The sequence below is a fragment of the Kryptolebias marmoratus genome, linkage group LG9 (assembly GCF_001649575.2).
Source record: "Kryptolebias marmoratus isolate JLee-2015 linkage group LG9, ASM164957v2, whole genome shotgun sequence".
Lineage (NCBI taxonomy): Eukaryota > Metazoa > Chordata > Actinopteri > Cyprinodontiformes > Rivulidae > Kryptolebias > Kryptolebias marmoratus.
This window is the reverse complement of record NC_051438.1, coordinates 18,093,830-18,094,826: the sequence shown is the minus strand read 5'-3', so window position 1 is coordinate 18,094,826 and position 997 is coordinate 18,093,830. Positions and strand designations below refer to the sequence as shown.

Genomic DNA, 997 nt, shown 5'->3' with positions numbered 1-997 from the left:
TTTTTTTTTTTTTTTAGTTGCGTCCTGATCCACACTCCATACCAGTAGGTGGCGGTAATGCACCTATAAGTTGTTTGCCAACCGCCATAAAACCAAAAAAAAGAAGAAGAAGATCGTCCTGGAGTGCCCCTGCTTTCGAGAAATTACGGTAACCGCCCTCCTCCAACCAGGAAGTCCATTGTGTAGCGTTCTCGTAGCTATAGCACACGGACCGTGCGGCGCTCGTTTCAGACCCAATTCTCGGCCGCGTCAGATGAAAACATGTCCGCAAACATGCCGGGCGGCAGCATGAACATGGAGTCCCAGCTCCTGTCCGTCATGAACGTGCTGGTGAAGGCGGCGGTGGCGGAAATCATCCAGCTGTTCTCGGAGAGCTCGGAGACCCTCCGCCTGCATCTAACCCAGAGTCTGAAGGAGAACGAAAACCTGAGGATGAGGATGAAGGTGATGAGGAGTGAGCTGTTCTCCTTAAAGCTGCAAACCAGGACGAACCGACCGGCCAGCCGCTTCTCCTCCTTTAGGGGGACTATCCCCAAACCCCGGGCTAAGTCACAAGGTGAGGATACTTTGACGTAAGCAACCCTTTTAGTCCAGGAGCTGAACCACTCATGTAGAGCCGGCCTGAAGTTTTCTGAGGCCTTTAAGCAGAATTTGATTTGCCCCCCTCCTTCCTAAAGCTGTTGTCATCGTCTATAACGACGCTGAAGTTGGCATTAAATTCTAGCGTCGAATAGCTAAAGGGCGATTCCACCTAATTTTTCACTACCATCCGCGTCTTTAATTGATTCTAATTTAAAAACTACTGCACCTAGACACTTCAAACCTGGACTGGCATATTCCCCTCTTCCAGATAAATGAGTAAAACCATGATTGGGATGTGTGAAACCTTTCTCTGATTTGTGAAAACTCATTAAAGTTACATTTTCACCTGTTTTTGGCATCTGGATGGCACTACATCTGCTATAATTTAAAAACTACTGCACCTAGACACTTCAAA

General features: G+C 47.7%; 1 protein-coding gene across 1 annotated transcript in view; it reads left to right on the top strand.

Moving 5' to 3' along the window:
- Nucleotides 1–163: 163 nt before the first annotated feature.
- The window catches only part of LOC108243043 (zinc finger protein 554), an 8,930-nt gene continuing 8,096 nt past the window's right edge, over nucleotides 164–997 (top strand). The window contains exon 1 of the mRNA XM_017428227.3: nucleotides 164–556. Within this exon, the coding sequence (XP_017283716.1) occupies nucleotides 262–556 (295 nt within the window). The 5' untranslated portion in view covers nucleotides 164–261. The remainder of the gene's footprint in view (nucleotides 557–997) is intronic.